The 23,799-nt window shown below is 49.7% G+C and overlaps 1 protein-coding gene and 1 long non-coding RNA gene across 3 annotated transcripts; one reads left to right on the forward strand and one right to left on the reverse strand.

The window, feature by feature from the left end:
- Positions 1-5,321: 5,321 nt before the first annotated feature.
- Positions 5,322-6,055, reverse strand: LOC120675428 (agamous-like MADS-box protein AGL80). The gene has a single exon (XM_039956650.1). The coding sequence runs from the start codon at positions 5,662-5,664 to the stop codon at positions 5,371-5,373; it is 294 nt and encodes a 97-aa protein (XP_039812584.1). The 5' UTR covers positions 5,665-6,055; the 3' UTR covers positions 5,322-5,370.
- An 8,198-nt stretch (positions 6,056-14,253) lies between these two features.
- LOC120675444 lies at positions 14,254-19,094 on the forward strand. Of its 2 annotated transcripts, XR_005675352.1 has the most exons (4): positions 14,254-14,637; positions 14,744-14,794; positions 14,922-15,042; positions 15,613-19,094. It is a non-coding gene; the product is annotated as an uncharacterized LOC120675444 (long non-coding RNA). The 2 variants fall into 2 exon arrangements; XR_005675351.1 differs by having other exon boundaries at positions 14,255-14,637; positions 14,922-19,094.
- The last annotated feature ends 4,705 nt before the right edge of the window (positions 19,095-23,799 follow it).

The raw sequence follows: 23,799 nt of genomic DNA on the forward strand, positions 1-23,799 counted from the left end.
GCGGATGATCTCGGGGAGGGCGTGGAGCTGGTCCACCCACATGGGCGCCTGCGGCTCCACCACACGGAAGACGGTGAGTGCGCCGTCCTCCAGTGCCTCGCGCTGGTCCTCCACCTCGCCGAGGCGGCGTTGCAGGTCTGTCACCTCGCGGCAGACGGTCTCTAACTCCTCCTCCAGCACTGCGGGCAAAAATTGAGAAATGCAGGAAAAACAGGGGATGGAAGGCGCGATCAAGAATAGAACTCACCAAAGGCACGGGCCTGGGCGTCCGCCGCAGCGTCCCTTGCCGCATGCACCCCCTCCTCGGCAGCGCCCCGGGCCACCTCGACCGCCCGCATGCTGTCCCGCAGGTGCTCGATTACGACCGAGGCGGCCGAGAAGCGACCACGCGCCAGGTCGCACTCCCGTTGCAGAGCAGGAATGTCCGCTTGGACCTCCACAGAGCCAGACTCCGAGGACGTGGCGGACGCCACAGTCGAACCCGGCGCGGGCAGGCCCGGCCAGACGACGGCAGCAACTAACGGTGCCACAACGACCGGCACCGGAGGCGCGACGGAGGACGACGCCGAACCACACGCAGCAGCAACAGATGTTCCAGCGCCGCCCTGTGCCGGACATCCGCCGGACAAAGAGGAACCGGAGGCAACAGGGCCGCCCGACGGCCCAACGCCGCCCTGCCCCACTATCCACGCTCCTGGACCCGACGACGGCACCCTACCACCGCGCAGGTATCATCACAAACACAGCAAAGTAGAATGCAGGGACAGATGAACGAGGACGGCGTCAAAAAATACCTTCCCCGAAAGAGCTCGCGGCATACCCACAGCAGAACACGCGGCGCGGCACTAGACTCCTCATCACGAGGGCGCTTGCCGTCGGCCATCGGGCGAAGATCGACAACGATGATGAAGGAGGTTAGCACTCTTCTCCCTCCTTTCCCCTGTGCCTTCACCTTTTCCTCTCTGTTTTTTCTTCTGAGAACTGGCAGGTAGCAATGTCGACGGAGACAAGGCGACGGGAGGCGGAGGGTTAAATAGGAGATTATCGTCATCACTCCGCAGCGGTTCCCGAGCGAAGCAACATCTCGAGGCGCGAACCGTCACAGATGCCCCCCCAGCAACCGGCACGACGCATCGGCTCCACGGGTGCGTACTTTACAGTTCCAATTAGATCCCCGCCGCCAATTCGTTTCCAATTGCAGGAAGACGACGAACCGTTTCCATGTCCCAAACGAATCGCAACCGCACGATTTGATTTCAAGGTTTGAAGGCCAGTCCACTGAGGGCTCCGCGCCGCCTTGACTCAAAGAGCCAGGGAAGAAAAACCGAGACGAGCACCAAGCAGCCCAAGCCCGACCTGCCCCGGCAGACCTCGGGTCATCTCAAATTTTATTGTCTGATCCGGCCTCTAGCGTTCCACGGAATCCCCTCTAGGGGGGAGGCCAACTAGGCCCCTCGAGCTGGCTGATGGCTCGGGTATCTGACTGGGATGCGGGCTGTAGAGCAGTGGAGTGCTCCCAATGGGGCTCCATCGACCTTGTCGTCCGCGGCAGGGTCGAACTTCACTCGAATTGTCCTTAAATGGACGTACCCGTTATCGAACTCACCGAACCCGCCATTCTGGGCCATCTAGGTCAAGTGGTAGGGTTCACCTCCTCCGATCACCACCGATCGCAGTGGAGTCATTCATCGTTGAGACATGAAAATGAAAAAACTGTGCGGAAAACTAACAAATAAAACGCCCCAGGGCTAACTTTATTTCATCAAATATCTCCTTAATCGGCTGAAAGCCATTACATCAAACAAGAACCAGCTGTCCTCGACACAGGGAAACAACAGATGCAATGGATCAAATCCATTTACTCCTGCTAGGGGAGCAACAAAAGGGGGCTAAGGCAACGGCTGCTACCTGGCAAGCTGGAGGACATGGCCAAAAAATGTCGCAAGACTTCTTGTAGCACCTCGCAAGCCTTCTCCTAGCATCAGCCGCGCCGAAAAACCCCTGGCGGAGGTGGAGGCAGACGATGCCGACGACGGGGAGTTTAATGGAGCTGAGGTTAGCCCAAAAACCCCCGCTGGCACCTGCATCCAGGTATCTTCCTCAGGCACTGGAAGACGGGCCATGATCTCCTTTCGTTGGCCACAGCGCCTTCCAGTCGCACGACTCTAACCGCCCGCCTCCGGAGGGAGGCGCGGAGACCCATCCTGACTGCAAGATCACCCTGCCTGATGAGCGAGGAGCCCATGACCGTCCCCCGCTACCATAAAGCACAGCATTGAGCTGTGTAGCCTTCCAACCGTAGCTGGAAGATGAGGCAGCGGATCCGCGGCTCCGTGTCGACGACGCGTGAGATGCTCCCCCGAGATCTCGGGGGAGTGGCAGCCGCAAGAAGGACACAGAAGGGCGACCCCCATGGCAGGGAAGGTCCACACCACCACCAAGTCTCCGAGCCGGTGCCGAGAGGAGTCCAAGGAGGCCACCAGAAGCTGGGAGCCCCCCTCGCCGACTGGCAAGGGAACAGGCAGACCAGTGGCCTGGCTTGCCTAGCTCTAGCAGCGAGCCCTCGAACAACTCGGCATCGGCAGCGGTTGGCGGGATGAACTCGTAGGCGAGTTCATGCATGAGGAAGATCCCCCGCCGTTCGCAAGCATTCTTCCAGCACCTGAGACATGAGCCATGTCCACTCCCATCTGGAGGACGGGTGTGGGGTGTGAGGAAGAGAACTATCAAAGGGATTTCCATAATCCCTCTACTTGTGTGGAACCATGTGTCCACAATGCCCCTATTTATAGGCAAACGTCGGCACGAGCGGCCCCAGTGTCCAGCGGGCCGGACGAAACGGGGCACACCAAAGGCCCTCACCTAACCGAACCACCTCTTGAATACCGACGGGACGACGCCAGTTCACTCAAAAACCGCCGCGCCACTCGGGGCACGATCGCCGCACGACCCGCCAATGGGAGGCAACCCCGAATAGGTGCAAAGAGGCGTCCGCAGTACAGTGATAAGACACGACGACCGGCCTCGAGATTCCACGGCCCTTCAGCCGGCCATCAAGACGGGCCAGAAGCCGTCACGCCATTACTAGCGCACGCCGAAAGCTGAAGGCGCGGGCAGTTGGATGGGACGCCCCGGTCAGGGGTCATCGAGACCAAATCCAGTGGCTCCACGATTATTAAAATCGCAGAGCCGCTCGGGGGCCTCTGACGGGGGAGTAAACCCGGGATCCCTGACAGGCCCGACTCGTGTGAAGGGAGGCATGGTAAACCTACTGGGACAAGAACGGGACGGCCCGCTAACCGTCGCGGGGAGCAGCCTTTGCTGCTAAGCCAACGAGTCCGAGAGACCGACCTCCCGGGCACGTGCCCCCCCCCCCCCCCCGACCTAGTGCCCCGGGTCAGGGCCATGCCGATGACCCGGGACGTGCGCTCCAAGAACGCCGCGCCTTCTGACAGACATGCCGGCCAAGATAGGCCTCGTGAAGGCTCCGGGACACCAGCCCCCCTTATCTTGCGGCAAGGGCTTAGGCAGCTGGACTCCTTGACAAGGGGACAGCGCTGCTCGCGCGGGCCCCGCGACACAATGGGAGGGGGCGTCCACAGACGCTGCCTCCCCCTCGCTGTAATGATGGTTGCCTCCGCGCACCGTCTCATTACGCCAGCGAGCGTGATCGGACGCCCCCGGCCAGACCTCGGTAAGACACCCCTCACCGGGTGCGCCGTCCGGTGACAGGAGCTATGTAAGTCGGCCCCTCGGGCTAGGGACGTAGGCTCCGGCGGACAAGACCGGAGGCGACCTCCGAACGACAACCCGAGTGATCGCGCCGCCCCGACTGGGCCAGGATGTGACAACACCGGGGGGACGCGTTGCCCAAGAAGATCGCCAAGATCATCTCTTGCCCAGAATATCGCCAAGATCAAGCCTGCCCACTCCCGACCGACTGAGTGGGCCCCGACGACTGACAAGGACGAATCGCACCCCGACGGTGCCAAAACATAGTGGTAGATATCTGTAATGGGGGCCCCACCTTGAACTATAAAAGGGAAAGCCCCCCCCCCAACGTAGGAAAGGGTTGGACTCCTAGAGATCCAGCACCGCTTGACCAGCTTGTAAGCTCCCCTCTAAACTTTGAGCACCCGGGCTCGAGACCAATAGAGTAAGAACACCACCCCCCATACAGGACGTTGGGCATTTCAGGCCCGAACCAGTGTAAATCCTCGAGTCTTTGCGTGCTAGACCATATCCGATCAAGCGCACAACAAACGAGCATTCGAGTAGTTTTGTAGTCGGCCATTTCCCGCAGCGACATATCCAGACTGACCAAAATAGACCAGCTGAAAATGCTCAGGTACAGAAAATGAATTTCACAAGGTGCTGCATCTGTATTATGCCCTGAACACAGAAAATGAAGTGTTTTCATTCTGTTGACCTTCCACTACACTGCATCTGTATTATGCACTGGACATTAGCTGCTGGCTGTGTGCGCCAGGTGCCATGATTCAGGCTGCTGCATATCATTGGCTGCATCTCTGTTTCTGAAAGTCCATTAGTTCAGTAGACATAAGAAAGTTCATTTTCTGCAGGCCTTTTCTATCTGCATGTGCAGATGCAGTGCTGCAACAGCTCTCGCTCAAAAGGTATTGGCTTCTATATTCCTGTTGAGTGTGCAAACTGTTAGTGGTTCACACAACTGAAAAGTTCAATTTGTTCAGTTTACTGTGGCCATTTAAATTACTATGTAGTCAGCATTAGTTAGTATTCTCTATCTTACCTGTATATGATAACAGAATCCTGGTATATAATAAGCTAAATTGTGATATTTATATCTAGTGATCTGTTTCCTATTTATAAGTTAATCATATATGTTCTCTGCTGTAAGTGTAAGTGTTAGTCATAATAAACTAAATGTTCTGTAAATTATTGGCAGGTTCACTATTTTCGGCATGTTACTTCTGATACTTACAATGCTTTACATCACTAACAGAACAATGTGGGCACCAACACTGTAACAATTCAGCAGATCAGCCAGCCATGCTCAGTTCAGTTAACAATCTGAACTAGCACTGTTTCTTGCCCAAGTGTTGCCATTCTGTTAATTGATTTAGTACAACAAACAATTCAGAATAATGACCATTATGTTAATTGATAGAAGATTAGAAGTACAACAACCAACCCTCTGAATGACCAACATCAGCATGCTACACAAGGAATATTGCTCTGAACAATGCAGAGGTTAAATTTACACAAAAGAAACATCACAGTAGAATTGTGCACAAATGCATTCCAGAAAAGCACACAACTGAATATTGCTTGAACCCATTTGAACATTCAATAGTGAATAACATTCAGTTCAGACTTCATAATAATACACTAGAGAATTTTTAAACAAAATTTAGTCTCAGATGTGCCTTGCTCCCAGTTCTCGTGCTGCGCCTTGCGCAGCTGAACCCTGAGCTTGTCGTTGCTCTGCGTGAGGAAGCCCTTCATGTCCTGCTTCTTCTTGCACTGGTCCAGCTCCGGCACGGCCTTGAAGCGGGCGGCGATGCGCTCCGCCTCGCCGGGGGCGTCCGGCCACACCTCCGGCCGCGCCTCGCCCTCGCCGTCGTAGACCACGACGAGGACGTCGACGTCGCACAACGTGGCCAGCTCGCTCGCCTTCTTCATCAGGCCCTTGTGGCGCCTCTTCAAGGTCGCGCGGCGGGTCGAGTCGTTGGCGATCCACTGCAGGGCCACCTTCTTGCGAGCCGGTCCTCACGGGGCACGAGAATCGTGCTCCGCGTGCGGAGCGGGGGCGGCCCCCGGGCGGCGGAGTTGGACGCGCCGGGCTGTCGGCCTGGGAGCGGGCGGCAACCTCGGAGCGCCGCTCGGAGCGGCCGACGAGACGGGCGCCCGCGCATCGCGTGGGTTTCCGGCCGCCGTGCGCGGGCTACCCCCGGCCCCATGTCCTGGCGCGCGCCGAGTGTCGTGCCCCTGCTGGGAGGCGAGGTGGAGGCGTGCTGGGCCGAGGGCGGCGGGGTGGCAGCCGGCGGGGCGGAGAGGCATCGGGCGAGAGGCAGGCATGCCAGGCCGATGGGAGGGCGGATCGGGCCCTCCTGATTGAGAGCCCATCTAAGATGAAAGTCAATTTAAAAATCCTGTTGGAATTAAAATTTCTTCAAAACTCCTAAAAAATAGAATAAGAGTTTAAATAAAAAGTGGGCTGGAAATGCTCTTACGTGCAGAGATGCTAGCTGCCCCGCCGCCGGCCGTGCGTGTTGGACGTGACCATCGAACCTGTCATCCCCTCACAGGCGCCCTGCACGCGCAGGACCTAATCGAGGCGAATCCAGATAGCTAGCTCGATGTAGCTAGCTGCCTCCGCTCCGCTCAAGCTGGTGGTGGTCTGAAATCCAAACTAAATCTGCTATAAACTATTTTTGTTAAACACGCTGATATAAACCATCCCATAGCAAGTGAAACCCAAATGATACCATCCTATTGAAAGTAGAGAGAAAGGTAGAAACCTGTAAATAGTGCAGGAGCATACTAGTGGTAGTACTTTTAATTGCTAGTACTATTGATGGCTAAGATGATGAGCATGACAAGTGGAGGACGTGCACAACAGCCGCTCAGCTTTATTAGTGCCCCCAAATCAAATCAATTCGTCTCAGTTGTGAAACCAAATCAAACCGTATTGATTGCTAGATCGTCAACTATTTTCAACCAAATTAAAGTAGAACCCGTGCAAAATCCAAATCATTGCAATCGATTTTCATCCAAACTATTAGCAGTTTGAACCTCCACCGCTCACCGGCGCCGGCGGCTACCACCAACATCGTTTAGGTCTGGCCGGAGCTTGGTCGGCGGTGGCGTGCGCCCTGACCTTGACCTAGCCACCGCCCACCGTGCAACAGCTGATCAATGGAGGTTATCATGGTCAAACTCCTTATTCCCAACGGAAGCGAGCGAACGGGCGGCGGCATGGGCGGATCACGCGCGTTCGTGCATGGTCTTAATTTGGCGCCGAGTACGTGCTCCCTCCTTTGGTGCACACGCGATCGGGCCTCCCCAGGGCTGCCATATGCATGCGCGAATTGGTCACGCTGAAGCGCGGGAGCTATACATCGCCTGAGCTACAAAATCTTGATCCATCGCCTGAAGAGCTCGTGCTTTTTTTATTTTTACATTTTTCAATTTTGTTTTTTACAAAAATATATTTTTGTTTTCGAAATTTACATATATATACCCCGGCCTCCCCGCTGCCGGCGGTCGGCACCTGGTCGCCCGGCTGCAGGGCGGCAGGGGGTTTTCTACAATTTTCAACGGTGAAAATTTACGCGCCGGCCCCTGGAGGACCGGGCGCCCGGCAGCGGGGCGGCCGGCCCCCCAGGCCGCCCGGCTGCCGGACGGTCGGCTCCCCCTCCCCTATTTGGCGACACTTTCTTCACCGGTAATGACAACCACGCAGTGTTGTGTGGTTCCTAGTTCCAAGACAGCTTTTATCAAGTCCCATTCTTCTGTACACCGCAGACCGTCGATAACAACTATACATCGATGATTACGTAGATATTCATGGCACCCTGAATCGGTTCTTGCATCACTGACATGCCGTCTTGGAGAGAACCACCATTCAAATCCAAAAGCAAGCTCCATGAGAGGTCCATTAAATCGAATGGACGGGATACATTCACCCAACCGTACTTGAATGGACGGGATACATTCACCCAACCGTACTTGATCCAATCTGGTGTCTCGAGTGCAGTCACCATGTTATAAGTGCTTGACAAGAAATGATTTGCCAACACCAGATATCCCCCACACGGACAACACACCATGACAACGAGCATGACAACGAGCACGTTCAAACGAAAATAGAGTAATAAATCCAACTCACGGCCAACAAGTGGATGTTGGTCTAGCCATTCCCATGCAATTTTGAGTTTGTCAACGGTTGTTTTGGGTGCATCCTGAAAAAGGAAAAGAGCAGCGTTGATTGCGGTTGATTTATTACTTTGTCCAAAAGCTATCTTGGAACTAAGAACCACACAACACTGCGTGATTGTCATTACCGGTGAAGAAAATGTCGCCAAATAGGGGAGGGGGAGCCGGCCGGCTGCCCCGCTGCCGGGCGACCGGTCCTCCAGGGGCCGGCGCGTAAATTTTCACCGTTGAAAATTGTAGAAAACCCCCTGCCGCCCTGCAGCCGGGCGACTAGGTGCCGGCCGCCCGGCAGCGGGGAGTCCGGGGTATATATATATATGTAAATTTCGAAAACGAAAATATATTTTTATAAAAAACGAAATTGAAAAATGTAAAAATTAAAAAATCGCTGAAGAGCTCACGTTGGTAATTTCGGCCCATTAAACAAAATCAGCCTATTAAACGTTGTCCCCTCTTCCTCGAGCGCACCCACCACGATGCCTCGTGCAAACTGCCGCTTGCTGGCTTTTTTTTTTTTTTTTTGATTACACCACACCTGCAGTACTAAACATCAGGTGCGTAGGAATTACAAACTCCTGCTGGGGGTGAGAGGAGCCACACCCGCCTTCCCGGAGGATCATAGATAGCACTTCTAGCTACAGAGTGTGCATCGCCATTAGAGGCACGACCTTCATGAACGACTTCAGCTGCTTGCAGTTCAGACATCGTCGCCTTGATCTCCCTAATTATGTGGCCAGCACGGCCCATACCAACATCTCCAATAGCTCTGACCACATTCAAACAGTCGCTTGCAATCCTGATCTTGCCCAAACAGAGATCCGCTGCAAGAGATAAGCCTTCTCGACATGCCATTGCCTCCAGAATCTCCGGGTCCTCAAAACCCTCCCATACCACAGCAGATGCACCCAGGAAATTTCCATTGTCATCTCTTGCTACTGCCGCTGTGGCTGCTATGTTCGAGCTCTTAGAGACAGCAGCATCAACATTAGTCTTCGCCACACCCACAGGCGGTGCAATCCATTGCGGCCTCCCCTCCTTTATCACTGTTGGTCGTGGTGATCTGTTCTGAGAGCCTTCAAGATCCCCTAGGAACCTATTTATGAAGCAGCTTGTGTGGAGAAAGGGCTCTGGAAACTGTTCTCATGAATTGCTTGTCTTCTCGCATACCAGATTGCCCAAAGGGTTACTGCCACCCTTGTCATTAGTCCTTCAGAGAGTTTTTGGATGACCTCTGACAGCCAACCCCGTGCATCATGCTCAGGTATTATAGAAAGAAGCTCTGCGATTTCCTCATCTTCAAGTGCCCAAACGCTCTTTGCCATGTGACAGTCCAGGAGGGAATGCTTCCATGAATCCTGGCCTCCGCACAATGCACACAGACTGTTTGGCGCCATGTTTCTATGGCAGCGAACATCGCCAGTCGATAGCGAATGCCGCGCCAATCTCCACAAGAAAACACGAATTTTGGGGGGAACTTTTACCTTCCAGAGAGTATTCCACTCCTTTTCCCTTGCACTCGTGTCAGACTTGCTGGTGGAGTTTGTGAAGTAAGTCGTTGCATTCTCTTTGTTCCTGACCAGCATGTTGTATGCCGAACGTACTGAGTAAACTCCTCTCCGTTCGTAATGCCAAGCCCAGAAGTCGTCCTGTCGTCGTGTGCTGATCGGAATATTGCTTATTACGCTTCTATCCAGCGGCACGAAATAATCCTCAAGCATCTGCTTGTTCCATGTAGCTGATAATGGACAGATCAGCTCACTCACCAATTGTGGCGGTTCCGCATTCATGCCGGGAAGAGGCCGAAACATGCCATCTCTCGGCAGCCAATTTGTAGTCCAAATGTTGGTTGAAGCACCCGTGCCAATTCTTTTTATCAGTCCTTTTTCTAGAACTTCCTTCCCTTCCATTATTGATCTCCACACCCGGGAAGGTGATGAACCCACCTCCGCATCCAGAAAATCTTGGTGTGGGAAGTACACAGATTTAAGCACCCGAGCACTTAAAGAAGCTGGCTCTTGTAGAATTCGCCAGGCTTGCTTTCAAGGAGGGCCAGATTGAACAATTCTATGTCCCTGAAGCCCAGGCCGCCCATGCACTTTGGTTTTGTCATATCTTCCCACGCAACCCAGCACGTTCTCCTTTTTCCCCTGCTTGCTGCCCCACCAGAAGTTCCGAAGATGGCTATCAATATGTTGACATAGGCCCCTCGGCAACTTAAAACAGGACATTGAGTATGTCGGGATTGCTTGGGCCACTGCTTTGATGAGAATCTCTTTCCCACCCACAGACAGGCTCTGTTCCATCCAGCCTTGAATCCTCTTCCAGACCCGGTCTTTCAAATATTTGAATGCTCTTGATGACGCAATTCCAACGTCAGATGGCATTCCTAAGTATTTCTCATTGATCGATTCATTGCGAACTTGCAGTATATCCTTGATCTGTTCTCGGGTACTATTCGAGCATCCCTTCGCAAATAAGATCGATGATTTATCCACATTCACCTGTTGCCCAGACACGTTACAATAAGCCTTTATGGCATCCTTCACCTCCTCCGCATTCTCCTCATTTGCTTTGAAAAACAGCAGGCTGTCATCCGCAAACAAAAGATGGTTCACCGTCGGAGCCGACGGCGCCACCTTAATGCCCTTAAGATTCGATGACTGATTTCTTGAATTTAAAAGGCACGAAAGACCCTCTGCTGCCAACAAAAACAAGTAAGGGGAGATTGGGTCTCCTTGACGGATGCCTCTGGACGGTTTGAAGCTCTGCAACCGTTCACCGTTAAACAGGACAGAGAAAGATACTGTCGTCACTAGCCTCATCACCATATCTGTCCACAAACTGTGAAAACCCAGCCGCAACATGATCGCCCTCAGGTACGCCCATTCTACGCAATCATAAGCTTTTTTTCATGTCCAACTTCAAAGCACAGCATCTGCTGTCTCGCGGGCGCTTCTTTTTCATGAAGTGCAAACATTCGTATGCTGTGATGATGTTGTCTGTGATGAGACGGCCTGGAACAAAGGCCGACTGCTCCTCTGATATGATGTACGGTAACACGCCCTTCAGTCTGTTTGCTGCCACCTTCGAAGTGATTTTATATATAATGTTGCACAGACTTATCGGACAGAATTGGCCCAGCTCCTCCGGGCTCGCCACTTTTGGGATCAAAACAATGCATGTCTCATTAATGCTGGCCGGATCATCCTCTCCCTGCAACACTCGCAACACTACTGTTGTAACCTCCGCTCCGCAGATATCCTAGTGTCGCTGAAAGAAGTGAGCAGGGTATCCATCCGGTCCCGGTGCCTTCGTTGGGAACATTTGGAACAGTGCCTTCTTGACTTCCTCCCCATGAAAAGGTGCCAAGAGTTTCTGGTTCATCTCTGCTGTAACCTTTACAGGTACCGTGTTCAAGACCACCTCCATGTCCTGAGTACCCTCCGATCTATAGAGGTCAATATAGAAAACCGTGGATAGCTTGCCCATCTCCTCATAATTTTCTGTTATCTGGCCATCAGGATTCTTTAACTTTATTATCATGTTCTTCTTGCGGCGTTGACTTGCTCGAAGATGGAAAAATTTCGTGTTCCTATCACCTGCAGCAAGCCACATTATTCGTGACCGTTGTCGCCACATAATCTCCTCCCTGTGATTCAGTTCCATAATACGTTCCCTGATCTTCACTTCTTCATATATTGGCCCCGTGCGCAGCGGGTCGGACTGCATGTGATCCAGCTCCTTGTGGAGCTGCTTTAACTCTCGCCCTATGTGGCCAAAGGACGTGGAACCCCAGCCATCAATTCCACTAGCCACCGCTGCCAACTTCCGTTTCAGATCAGTGAGTGTTGTTGCCTCTCCTGCATCCTGCCAATTATGCAGTAAAGTTTGCATAAAATCGGGATGAGTTTCCCACATGAGCTCGTACCTGAAACGTCTCCCTTTCCTCATTCGTCGTTGGCTCGGCTCCCACTGTAGAAGGATCGGTTTATGATCAGAAGCTGCCACCGTGAGATGACGCACTCTTGACAGTGGGAAGCGAAAACACCATGACGACGTTGCGAGAGCACGGTCCAGGCGCACTCGACAGAAATCGCCTCCCGCGATTCGCTTCTCAAACGTCCAACTGGGTCCCACGAAGCCCAGATCGGATAATCCACATCTCTCGGAAGCTCGCAATTTGTGCGTGACTCCTCTCTTGGAAACCATCATGTTCAGATTGATGTAAAACTTCATTGAAGTCACCAATACACATCCACGGGTGTGGACTTGATGATTTTATAAACTTGAGTACATCCCAAGTCTTGTAGCGCTCGTTCGTCCGAGCTTCCCCGTACACACATGTCAGTCTCCACTGATCACACAATCCATCATAAATAATAGTATCAATATGGTACCGTGAGTACGGTAAAATCTCCACATTTAAATTATTATTCTAGAAAATCCCTAGGCCGCCACTACGACCTGAACTACTAACCGCAAAAGCTTTGTCATACCCTAAAGTATGTCGAAGGCCTTCAACCTGTGCTTTATTAACTTGAGTCTCGAGCACACATAGCACGGTAGGGGCAAACTTCTTCGCAAGTTCACGAAGCTCCCTCACTATCACGCCGTTGCTTAGGCCGCGACAGTTCCAACTGAGACAACTCATTGCTGCTAGCGGAACTCTGTGTTGGAGCCCGCCTTTTGTTGCATCGAACTTCCCTCATCCTGCTTCTGCGTCGTCCTCTTCAGCCGCTTCCTTTCTCCTGGTGATTGGTACTGTGGTGGGGGAGGTGGGATAGGTTGGTCAGCTGCCTCATCACCCAAGTGAAGATGCTTCTGTGCGCTAGCCTGCCCAAGGCGCGGCTCCTGTGGGGGTGGAGGCGGCTTAAGAGGACTAGTCGCTGTATCATTCTCCTCATCCGCCTAAGCCGATAGCCCCGCATCAGTAGAAGACCTCTTCTTTGTGCCCGAGCTATCCTCTGACCGCGTCTCTTTTTCCTTCCACACGCCCCGTGCTCCACTCCTCGCACCATAACCTGCTGTGCGTCCGCCCCGGTAGGGAAACCGGCCTCCCCTGCCTTCTCCCATGGCGCGACCGCCTCGGGCCTCCCGAGTCGCCGGTGGTGCACGGACGCGGGGTGTTCCAGGGCGCCATGTCTCGAAATCAGCTACCATCCAGTCTCCATACTCCAACGTCTCCTCCTCATGCTCCCCCGAGCCACATTCGAGATGAACATGGCCCATCCTGCCACAGTGGGAGCAGAAACGTGGCAGCTTCTCATACTTTATCTGCATCACAATGCTGCGTCCCCCATCCGGCTTCTTGCATCTCTTGTTTTAATTTGGGCCTGCTGCGTCTGGATCGGTTGCTGCTTATATAAGGTGTAGGCATCTCATGTAGATTCTTTATAATTTACTTTCTTTATATACTAACTTGTTTAACGCGTGTACATATAGCGAGATAGATGCATTTGTTTTTCATATCAATCCTATAACTAATCTGTTCGTGATGCTAAATTATTTATTCGCTTCGTAAATTAAATTGTTCACCAATGTTGAATTATTTGTTCGCAATTTGTATTTTTATTATTCATTCTATACAATTAAATGTTCATGATGTTCAATATTTTGCTCGTTGTATATTATTATTTGTTCGATATGTTTAATTTTTTGTTTGTAAAAAAGTTATTTGTTTGTGTTGTTAATATATTTGTTTCCCGTATTCAGAATTAAATTAATTAGTATTTAAGAAATATTTTTAAAAATATCATGCAAATATAGGCAAATGTGATCTTGTTTTGAAGATCTTGTCATAAGAAAAATAACGGTGCAACTCAAATTTAATCTAGATGCTCGGTTTATTATTTATAATTTATTAGTTTGGAACCTGCATGCATGTGGGTGACGATATCTCACAGAGTGAACGACATTCATACAATTCCACCCTTCCTGCGCGGGTGCCAGACATCGCCAAAATGAGTAAGTCTAAGTCGCCGAAGAGAGTATTTTTGGTCTCTCTCGCAAGCTCTGATAGTGAGACAACAAAGGAAAGAATCTTCAGGCTATTCGCTTCCCTCTTTCAGTGTAGCCGGGTAGCAGTATCGGCAATCCCACGAGCAGACGAATCAGGCCTATTCTTTGTCTATGTTCTTTTTTTCTCTACCCAGGGCTTCTATGGTCAAACGTGGAAGCCTTTTTACGTGCAAAAGTCCAGAAAGAATTTTGACTCGTCCCTCTCTTGAGACTAGGGATGCAAGCGGGGCGGGTTTTGCCGCAAGCCCGCTGGCTGGACCCGCGCCGCATACCCGCATAGCGCCACAAATCAGCCCGCATAGCTGAAGCGGCTCCATGCGGGCCAACCAACGGGGCCCAGCGGCGCCGCAGAGCCCGCAAAGAATGGGATCGGGGAGAGGGGTTCCGCGGGTGAGAGGGGCGGCGGCGGCGGCCGTGCGCTGCTGTCCGTTGTTCGCTCCGAGAGCTGCCGTCCGTGAGCTGTTATCCGCTTGTGCGATGCAACGCCACTCGCCCGCAGATCCACTGTTGTCTCCCATCGACCACGCTCCTTTCGTCGCCTTCGATCTCATCGATGCTCCATCAGTTGCTCCCTCTCGCCGGCGGCCTCGCCGACGTTTGTCGGCACGCGCGATGTCGATCCGCTCATGGTTGCGGGCTCCTCTATTGCCGCTAGGCGTACTCGTTCCTACCTTCGTTGCTGCAACCACGCCCTCCCAGGTAATTTCTCCACTCTAGCCCAAGATTAGTTGACTAGTTTGTTGTTGTTTTCTTGATTGGTACAAACAGCATCGCAAAATCAACTTTGCCTTCTTTCCTTGGACAGTTGGACGGTTGGACCTACGGAACCTTTGTTGCGGCATCCATCCCCTCCTAGGTAATTTGTTCCACTCGGATCTGAGGGTGGATTGCAATCTTTTGACTTGAGGAATCCATCTTAAAATGTTTTAAAAATGAAGGCAGTGGATGGGGAGAGTGCCGCTCATGATTTTCGAGTATTGCAGATACGGTCCTCGGATTCTGATGCTCCCGCTAGCAAGGTTGCTCTTGCTTCTGTTGGTCAATCGTGCAACTGGTGGAAGGAGGACCACGATTCTCCATGCTGTGGTGTAGATTAGGCGGCAGGTACTAGGTTGTCTTCTACTTCCACTTTCGGTGCTCACTTTTCTGAAGTTGGTTCAAAATGCTTCAGTAGGATACTTTGACTTTTGTGGTGTTTCTTGTGCTTAATTAGACCCATATATACTGAACAGAAAACTGAAATTCAAATGAAACACCCCTCAATTTTGTACACTAACCCAATTAGATGTTTCATTAGACTGTTGATTATGTCAACTTTCCTTATGGATTATGATTTCAATTTGTTTTAGAACAATACTACAACATGTATCAGAGGATAACCAGTTTTGCTAACCACCACAAGAATTTCATAAGCTTACAATGCCAAAAAAAAGTCTTCAGACTTGTGAATCAGTCCAACCAATGCATTGGTGTTATATAAGTACAAAGCGGTTTATTTTACTTGAATCACTGGATGAGTGGTGTGGCACTCGTTAAGCTCTGCACACATTGACAGTTATACATGCAGGCTTGTGGACAACAAAAATAGATAATAGCAACAGTTACAACAGTTGATGCAGCTTATGATTACAAAGCTACTTCCTGAATTATTTTTGATTTCTCTGGAGACTGCAGCTAGGTGCTTGATGTCACTGAAGAGAAAGAAGTAGAGGAGCTTATGTTCGCTTTAATTTGGTGGTCAGTTGCTTATAATTTATTTGATACGGCGGCTTAGGATTATAGTCTTATGTAACCGTGAAAATTGTCTTTGGCAAGTTTACGAAGTAGTTCAGAGGACTCACTTTGTATTGTATTGTATTTTAATAATTTATTGTTGTTGTAATCAATTAATATAAATTTGCAATGATATACATTTTGGCTGATTGGATGTGACATGTCTGATAGTGGATCGCCGCTTCAACAGTCGAGCTGATTGGCCTGGTACCTGGTGCCTAGCGGAAGCCGCCCAGCTGACACCGTGCGGCGGACAGAGGCATATAGCTAATCGCGGCGTAAAGCGGGCTGCCGCAAAGCCCGCAAAAATGATGCGGCGGCAGGCGGGCAGCCGCATTGACCCGCGACGAACCATGTGGTCAGTGCGGCTGCGGGGCGGGCAGCCGCAACCCGCCCCGCTTGCATGCATACTTGAGACGAGCGAGGACTTAAGTTCATTTTATCTTCTTCTCAATCTCCGTTCTTCTTTAATTAACTATGATCTTGATAAAACCATGCGCTGTCCGGCGATGCGAAAGATGAGAAAGAAATTGGCTGATATCATGACGATAGTAGGTAGTATAGATATCATTATGGGGGAAGTTGATCGTTGAAATGATAATAGATAGGGTAAAGGTAGAAACTATCAATTCTTTTTCGAGCTCAGCCTCTGTAGTCCACTCTTTCAATATAGGAAGTAGAGAAAAGGATGCAAGCCCAAAGTCTAGGAAAAGCATCTCATTTCCTGGCAAAAAAGCAATCCACTGTGTCGAGGAAGGGAAGAAAGGCTCTGCTTTTGGTATTTATTTATCAAAGAAAGACACATTTAAGCGAGCGTGGCAAGGGACTAAGGTTTTGTTGTCGCGTGATAGTAAAAAGCATTGGCGCACACTGATTGATACGGGGGCGAGTCGATCCTTTGTCTCCCTTGTCGAGAGGCTGGTTGAGAGAGCATCTTGAGGGTGTCCACATCTTAGGGCATGCAGTCGTGAGGTTCGAGCATTTGTCGAGATAAGAAGGTGAGGGTGTCATTTTCTGTTTTATTCGGTACTCCCTAAACAAGAAGCTGCTTATTCTTTCTACTATGGCGGATAAAGCAAACCAAAATGTGCAACGGCTTTCGCGCTAGTTGCTCCATCCGTTGCTTGTTTGGTTTCGATGCATAAATCAACCTCTCGTTCAGGCGGTAATCCTGGTAGAGTCTCAATTGTATTTTTGTATGAATACACAATCTCTCTTCTACTCCCTCCGTCCCTAAATAACTGTCGTTTTTGCTTCCTGAAAAATAACTTTGATTAATTTTATAAAAAAATATTAATATTTATGATACATAATTAATATAATTAGATAGATCTTTTAATCTAATTTTTTAACAAATTTATTTGGAGATACAAATATTGCATGTTTTTTCTACAAATCGAGTCAAAATTGTGGCACGTACACCGACGACGACACTTAAAAAGGGGACAGAAGGAGTAGTTAGTTGTCAACATGCGAAACAAAACAGCCCCAAACTGGCCTAAACAGTGGCGGATCCAGGATTCATGGATAGGGGGGCTGACATCTTTCTTCCTCCTCCAGCCCCCCTCTCCTTCTTTCTTCTCTTCTTCTTCCCCTCATTCCTCCCCTATTTTTCTTTGATGTGCAAGCACTGGCGCACCCCCAGCCCCCACCCTAGATCTGTCCCGGGGCCCAAAATAATATCTCGTCCGCTTCACTGCTTCATGTTATGGGTTTGGTAGCCATCAACTTAACTGTTATATAACCGCGCCCCACGCTGAAGGGGTTGAAGAGGCGATTAATGTTTCGGGGTGTATTTGCGAGCCAGGGACCGACTGCTGTCACATGAAAATATGATGGGGATGAAAATATGCTGCTCTGGGACAAGCGCCTCATCGGAGCACTCGAGCGTTAGAGACCGGGGCAAATTGTTGCATTTTGGACATTTGCACCGCTTCCTACATGATGCGCCTTCGGCCCACCAGTGCTCCGCCTTCTTAGTTCAGCCGCAAAAATACGACAATTTGTGTTGGTCCCGGGCATTCTGGCTTTTGGCTCCAAACTAAAATGACTCGAATTCAAATTGAAAACTCACATGATGTTTAAAAGGAAAGTTCATACATGAAGAGAAAAATACACATGGAAAGGGAACTTGTTTCTACGCTTAGCTTGCCTAATAATAATTATTCCATCAGAATGAAATGTTTGTTCAAATTGAATAAAAAATATTGTGCACAAGACGTAACAGAAAAAAGATTATAGATTGGCCCCATTGACAATAATTATCCAGCTTAAATTTTTCTGCTATGGAACATAGAGTTTATCTGGCTAGAGGCAAATATTTGTACACATAGAAGAACAAAATTTTATATAATGAAAAGAAAATTATATGAGTTTGCTACAAGATTATATACACGAAGCAAAAATATTATGCATATGAGTTTGTATTGATCCCTTAATTGGAGGGCCACATGTACTGAACTCGTGGCATGCTGATGGACAACTTTCAATTGTAATAAACAGCAGTAAAGAAAGAGAGGGTATGTAAGCGGAGGGCGGATATATGCAATACTTCAGAGTGCAGTTGGATCACGACACGTGGTCTCGATCCCACACGTCAGCGACCACGCACTACTGCAGAGGAGTTTCGTCCAAAGCGGAAAGAGGCATGTGGTGCAGGCTGGATGGGCTAGAAATTTTTCATTGTTGGTCCATAGTTTCCACGAAGCTAAACTTGGTCATAGTATTCCAAATAATTCTTCATGACTCATGTGGCCATGTCTCCATACAAAATCTTTTGAAGGGTCTCCCAAATATCATGAAAGAGAAAGGGTTAATTGGAATGGTACTATTACAATTTCTCAAGGTTGGAGATATACCACTATAATTCTTCATATTAGATATATGCTACTAGAATACATTTTTTTCTATTTTGAACCCACACACAGCGTATACGAGTTTGGTATTTTTCACGTATAGACCTATTTGCCCCTCTCTCTCTTTCTCTCCTGTATGTCGCCCTGCTCCATTACGTCGCGGCGCGCCGCTCAGAACCCTATCCGTCGCCAGAGTTGATCTCGGAGTACCCACTGCCGCAGCGGAGATCGGAGCAGAGGAGGCGCTGCCTGCCACCGCGGGCGCAGGCGTGCTGTTTTATCTGTTTTCTTTTTCTTGGGAAGCTGTTAAGCTCTATATCTTCTACTCCGTACATCAATTGTCCAATCGACTTTCAGTTGCACGTTCTGTTCAAGATCTTCAAATCTATATCATATTTTCAATGAAACATTTTTATTTGTTTGAGAACATTTATTCCAAAAAAAATTTTCCAAAATATTTTATTTTGTTCTCAGAATAATGGCGACCGCATGGCCTAACTCTTGCAGTCTTGTTCGTCGAAAAAAAAACTCTTGCAGCCTTGCATGCGGGAGGCGCTGGGGCGGAGGCAGGGGCCCGCGCTGGCGGCAGGCAGGTTGGCAGCGCCTCCTCTGCTCCGATCCCCGGTGCGGCAGTGGGTACTTCGAGATCAACTCCGGCGGCGGCTAGGGTTCTGAGTGGCGCGCCGTGACGTACTGGAGCAGAGCTACATACGGGAGAGAAAGAGAGGCAAATAGGTCCATACATGAAAATATCAACCTCGTATACGCTGTGGTGTGGGTTCAGAATGGAGAAAGATGTATTCCAGTAGTATATTTCCAATACAAAGAATTGTAGTGGTATATCTCCAATTTTAATAAATTGTAATGGTACCATTCTAAATAATCCAAAAAAAACTACAAATGTCACTTAGTTTTAATTCTACCAATAAGTCATTTTGTGGCAAACGATAATCCTGCTACTTGGATCTACTGCAAAAACGGCCCATATACGTGTCCTTAACCAATTGTGGGCCCCTAGGCGTAAAAATGCCCGGGTTCCTGTTGTGCCTTATTGTACTTGTCCCATGATCAGTCCACAAGTACACATAACAGCACCGGTATCACAACTGCACTCAAAAACATGTTAGTAATATTATAATTTAATCAGAGCTAATAATCTGCAGCAGAAGCAACAGAAATATAGGACTTCCATCCTACAATAGTATGCCTCACCATTCTCACAGTCTACTGACTGGGAGTTAGTCCTAGAAAGAACCAACGTCGAAAACCCGCGTCCTTCGGCAAGGAACTGAACAGAGACGGCTCATCTTCGAACTCTGAATTTTAAAATTTTAGCAACAAGGGTGAGTACAATTTTGTACTCGCAAGACTTTGGGTGTATATCAAAAATTCCTATAATACATGCATGGTTAATCAAGGAAGGCTGATAGGTTCACTAGCACTAGGCTGCATTTTATTTGGGTATGTCTTTATACGCATAATTTTGAAAATATTTTATTTTATTTTATAAAATAGACCAACATCACCAACCATAACTCCCCATTTCCCATTTCGCAGTCCTTTGATCCTCTTAATCGGTCCATCATCCTTTTAAATCGGTGCAAGTGTGGTCAAACAATTCTCATACCAAGTTTTTCAAACCAAAACTTCTAAAACCGGCAACTAGTTCAAGCGCTCTTGACCGTGAGCACGGCTATTAAAATAGTTTTACACTCTGCAGAGGTTGTACATTTTACCCATACGTCATGTTTCGCTTTAATGCCAGCGCGTAGCTAGCGCGTATATACACAATTCCTTAGATGTGTCGACAAGCTAACATGACAGAACCGTTACATCAACCGGAACCAAAATATGCTACACGACAGTCTGCCGGAGTATCGCGGCTCCGTACATCTGACCGGGTTAGCTACCCCATCCCGACGAACACCTCATGCACTCGGGCGGTAGCATCATCTCGGGGCCAACTGACTTAATAAGCTAAGGCCAGTGCCCATTTAGCCGTATGGTTGCACTGTAATACTTGGCTAGAATAGTGCCAATTACCAGTCCTTAATTTGACACGGGTGATAAATCCCTAAAATACACCGGAAATGCATACAGAACCAAGCCATATCCATCATCCATTTTTCCATCCATTTTATCATCCATATTCTTTTCCTTCATCCTCGTACCAACATAAACACTAGACCATATATTCACCCACGTCTACCATAGAGTTTTTATCCTTTAAAAGTAACCATATATATCTCTTTTCAAATTATCACCCCAAGTGATACTATGTAAGTGATTGTGCATATATATATATATATATATATATATATATATATATATATATATATATATATATATATATATATATATATATATATATATATATATATATATATATATGTGTGTGACTCTGAACTATGCGAATAATCCATAACCTTAGGGTAACAAGGTATAAAAGGAGTACAAAATAACAAGGAAGGTAAATACATTAAAGTAGGACGTGTCTACCCGACATAAAATGACATTTGGACTCATAAAACCATCATCTCATGCATATATTTGTAGGCTTAGGAATTCATATAGGAGCAAGAATGATCAAGGAGGTGCTTGCCTTGTTGCTGATCGGTCTCACTCTCGTGCGCTGGTTCTACTTCTGGTTCGGACTCCGGCACAGTTACGGCGGACTCGTCGACTACTCGAATTGGACGACGATAAGCACATGCAAAAGAACCAAATAAACAGCAATGAACAACCAAAATAAACACAATGACATGATAGATCATGATTTTATAAGATTTTAGGAAAAAGAATCACTCAATTTTGAGTTAAAGTGAGGAAGTTATGCATGTTTGAAAATTAAACTCAGGATTAAAAGGTGAAAAGCTACTATGCTGATGAACCCTAGGTTTTTCCTGATTTTCTCCAATTATTTTCTTACTGGAAAATTGTTTGGGAAAAGTATCTGTTTCATTGACAAATGGGGTCCACAAGGCAGGGTATATTCTATGTATAAAACACGTATTTCTGGATTTGTTTTTTCTAAAAAAGGCAACGCTGACGTCATCACGACGTTAGCATGACGTCACCATACCCAATTCAAGCAGAGCCGCCGCGCGCGCCGGTCGATCCGCGCACTGGAGGCGCGCTCGCGCCGAACTAGCGCCGCGTGCGTGTGCACTAGCGCGCGCTGCAAGCTGAGCCGCGGCTCGGGACCCGAGGGTTACCGGAGCCTCGCCGGCGGCGAGCATGGTGGCTGCTCGGGGCGGAGCAGCACGACCGGCTCGGTGGAGAAGAAATCATAGGAAGGAGATGGGATTTAGAGGGGGCGCTGGTCTGCTCGAGCGAGGGTGGAGCTGAGGGCCTGGGATGGCTTGGCCACCATGGATTTGTGCTCCTGGTGCTTGGCATGTGAGAGAGATTAGAGAAGATGGTGAGGCTTGGCTCGCTAGCTTGTAGTGAAGGGAGAAAAACAGCTGCTGGTGGATTTAGCTTGCTAGATTGGGGAAGCAGAGCAGAGGAAGTGACGTTGGATTTTGGGGGATTTTGTGGGTGTTGAGCTCCTGTTGGAGAAGTCAGAGAAGGGAAGAACGAGATGGCTGGCAGCGGTAGAGAAGAACAAGGAGGTGGCGTGTGCAGCTTGAGCGCAAGTAGGGGAGGCCAGCCGGCGGCGGGGCGGGCGGCACTGCATCCAGCGCGGTGGGGCGGAGCCGGCGCGCACTGCCGCACGGCGCAAGGCCCCGCGCGTGCGGCCCGTAGCGGGCGAGCGGCGTCGGCAGGCCGGCCAACGGCGGCGCAGCCGCGTTCCCGGCGAGCTTGGCTACGAACGTGGGGAGATAGCGCGAGCAGAGCGGCGATTCGAGGCGAAGGACGAACGAAGTGGACGGTGAGCAGCGGCGCTTGGCGACGAGCGGCGGCGAGCATGGCAGCTCGGGGAAAATTTGTTTCCCGCACTAGCCGATGATGAAGCTCGTGAAGTAGTAGCTGAGGAGAGTTCCTGGGACTTTGTTGAGCCATGGGTGCAACGGATTTGAGAATCGTGGAGTGAGGAGGACGAATTTGGCCGACGGCCATGGCTCTGTTCAAATGAGCTGTGCCGGTCTAGAGGAAGAAGAAGAGAGGTGGCCGAGCTCGCGAGAGGGATGAGAGATGCTGGTGGCTCAGGATAGGGACAGAGACCGAGTCGTACACGAGGTTGGCTGCCGAACGAGGACTGCCAACGGGGAGGGACCATGGCGGGAGCGGCCGGCGCGTGGAGTCGTCGGCTTGACTGGAAACAGAGGGAAGGACGGGGAAAGGATTGGGTCGGCCGATGAGCTGGACAGGGAAGAGCAGTGCGTGGGCGGCGTGCAGCGCTAGAACACCTCTCGGCCTTGAATGCTTGTGTCCATCTCACGTCCTTGCTCCGGGCGGCGCGGTTGGACGACGCGGCGTTGGCCGAGTCCGCCGCGGCACAGGGAAGGGGAGGCGTCCGAGGCAGCGGAGCACTGGGCGATGGACGACAAGGGATGCACTATGCTGGTGGATGACGGGGCGCGGAGGAGCAATGGCGGCGTTGGCGCTTGCGGCCGTACGCGTGCGGCGCGGGGTGAAGCGACGGACGGCGCGGCGAGGAAGAAGATGGAGCCGGTGGCAGCGCCGCTGACGCGCGGGCCCAGGCGGTCAGTGAGGCGGAGGAGGAGGAAAGGGGAAGCTGGGCTGCTGCGGGCTTTCTTGGGCCGACCTAGGATAAAAAAAAAGGAAAGGGGCCTGGCGGGCTGAAAGAAGGAGAAAGGAACGTGGGCCGGAAGGACTCAGCCCGAGACGGGATTTTTGGAAAAAGAAAGGATTTATTCTTTTCTTTGTTTTTCATGGATTCAAACTAAAGTTCAAATTCAAATTTAAATTTGTTCCAAAAATCTTGAGAACCTCACAAATATTAACTTAGTGCTTAAAAAAATTATGTGCAAGCTCTAAGATTTATTATGTTATTTTTTAAATTAACATTTAAATATGCTCAAGGAGAGTTGTTAATGCATAAAATATGAGACAAAATCAAATAAAAGCCAAAGCAACTTCTATTTATTTATTTAACTTGATTTTGTTTCTATTTGAAATTTTTGCGTTGTTACACCAATCCACCTATTTCCTTTTTGTTTTTTTTAACGGTATTGGGGGAGATTCCCACCTACTATTCATTGAATTGCAAAGTTGTTTACAGAGGTAAACCTCGGCATTCCGAGGGAGAGAAAAAAGTACATGAGGG

This window comes from Panicum virgatum, chromosome 5N (assembly GCF_016808335.1).
Source record: "Panicum virgatum strain AP13 chromosome 5N, P.virgatum_v5, whole genome shotgun sequence".
Taxonomy (NCBI): Eukaryota; Viridiplantae; Streptophyta; class Magnoliopsida; order Poales; family Poaceae; genus Panicum; species Panicum virgatum.